The sequence below is a fragment of the Poecilia latipinna genome, unplaced genomic scaffold (genome assembly GCF_001443285.1).
Source record: "Poecilia latipinna isolate Pla-1442-1.1 unplaced genomic scaffold, P_latipinna-1.0 Scaffold840, whole genome shotgun sequence".
Taxonomy (NCBI): domain Eukaryota; kingdom Metazoa; phylum Chordata; class Actinopteri; order Cyprinodontiformes; family Poeciliidae; genus Poecilia; species Poecilia latipinna.
In genome coordinates this window covers 3,484-5,412 of record NW_015113456.1, presented here as the reverse complement: position 1 = coordinate 5,412, position 1,929 = coordinate 3,484, and the positions used below count along the sequence as shown (strand labels likewise).

Genomic DNA, 1,929 nt, shown 5'->3' with positions numbered 1-1,929 from the left:
TTGTCGTTCACATCAAGCACGCGAACAATAATGCTGGCTGTACCTGTGCGCGTGGGCACCCCACCGTCCACAGCGGTCAGAATCAGATTATGAACAGCCTGCTGTTCTCTGTCCAGAGTCTTTTTCAGAACCAAATCAGCAAACTTCGTTCCGTCTCTCCCGGTCTGAATTTCAATAGCAAAATTATCACTTGCGCTCAGATGGTAGTTTTTTACAGAATTCGTTCCAACATCCGGGTCAGCAGCGTTGTTCAGGGAGAATCTCTCTCCAACAGGGCTCGACTCTGAGATGTCTAAATGCATCGTTCCTCTACGAAAATGAGGAGCGTTATCGTTTATGTCCAATATTTCAACCTCTATGTTAAACATGCGCACAGGGTTTTCAATGGTTGCGTCTATTCTTAGGAAACAGGACGTGGTTGTCTTGAGAGGACAAAGAAACTCCCTGTCAATCCTTTCCAAAATAAAAAGCTCCCCCGTGTCTTTGTTAATATCAAGATATTTCTTGTTGCCCACCACGTCCACCCGCATTTTTCTTTTGCTCAGACTCCTTACATCTAATCCCAAATCAGCCGCTAAATTCGCAACAACGGACCCTTCATCCATTTCCTCCGGAACGGAATAATGAGTTACCGTTCTTGCCGTGTCCAGGATGGAAGAAAAACAGAGCAACACTGCGACATACCTCTTCCACGCAAAACAAACAGGTTGGCGAGCCATTGTCATTAATCCGTCTTCAAAGCCCTATACTTGATATTTCGTGGTGTATCTGTACCAAATGTAAACGAGATTTTAAATAAACGACTCCTTTTCGTAGCACAGTTGTGAAAGGAATGACTCCTTTCACGGCTTCCAAAGAACTGTCGTGAAAACGATGACTTCACCACTGCTTTCTTTTCTTGGAGAGCAGCGACATGAACGGCTTATTTTAAAAATTGTATCGTTACAGAGTAGACGGAAAGAAAAACCGGTTTAAATAGGTTTTAATATTTTTCAGTTATTTTTCAAAATATTTTACAACCTCTTCAATGTTTAATTCATAATTTTCATGTTTTCTTTATTATATTCTAACGTGTTATTTTTCATGTTCGTACAAATACATCCTTGGGTCATGCGTTTTCTTTCCTGTCTTGTTTGTACATTTAAACGATTTATCACTTAATGCACAACCAAAAAGAATTAAATAAAAGATGGTGCAAGGACGCATGTTAAGTTTTTTTAGTAGGTTCGTCTTTTTGGTTTTCTTTGTTTTTTATTGTTTTATGACCAAGTCTGAATGTAGTGTAGCAGGAGTTAAATACTTTGTAGAGAGCATTACATTTATTGATGACAAAACTGATCAGAAAATATGTCTTAAGCATATTTTATAGATATATAGCAAAACCTAAAAGGTCAAAAACACAAAGACTCTACAGGACATTAAGATCTACAACTGGTAAAGTAAGTGACACTGGTTATTTAGAAGGTATCTGATAATAAACAAGGTAATATCTATGTTGAAATTGGGATTTTTTTTATTTTAATAGAGCTTTTATTCGTGCAACATTTTATTATGACATTACTTATAGGGAAGGTAATTCCATTCTCTGTGAAATTAGAAATTAACCTTTAAAGTTTATGAAAACAATCTGACTTTAATATTTTCACTAATATTTGTCTTACCTGCAGAGTGGAAGCAGCTGAGTCACTAGTCTCTGACAGTCCTGTCCCTCTCGGGATGCTGGACACGATGTATCTGGAGCCCTTTGGCACAGGCTGTCTCACCACCAGCTTTCCTTTCCTGGTCTCTGCTAGAAACAGACTGTACCAGTAGGCATCGTTGGACACCAGAGTGGAGTCTGCGATGGTGGAGTTCCTCTCACTGATCACACTGTTCCTGCTGGGAGGAGCGGTTTTGCTGGGCTTGGATTTCTGACACTTCAGCACGATG

The 1,929-nt window shown here is 39.5% G+C and overlaps 1 protein-coding gene across 1 annotated transcript in view; it reads right to left on the bottom strand.

The window, feature by feature from the left end:
* The window catches only part of LOC106956692 (protocadherin alpha-C2-like), a 12,590-nt gene extending 11,194 nt beyond the window's left edge, over positions 1 to 1,396 (bottom strand). The window contains exon 1 of the mRNA XM_015047693.1: positions 44 to 1,396. Coding sequence (XP_014903179.1) covers positions 44 to 725 — 682 coding nt within the window. The 5' untranslated portion in view covers positions 726 to 1,396. The remainder of the gene's footprint in view (positions 1 to 43) is intronic.
* Positions 1,397 to 1,929: the final 533 nt, after the last annotated feature.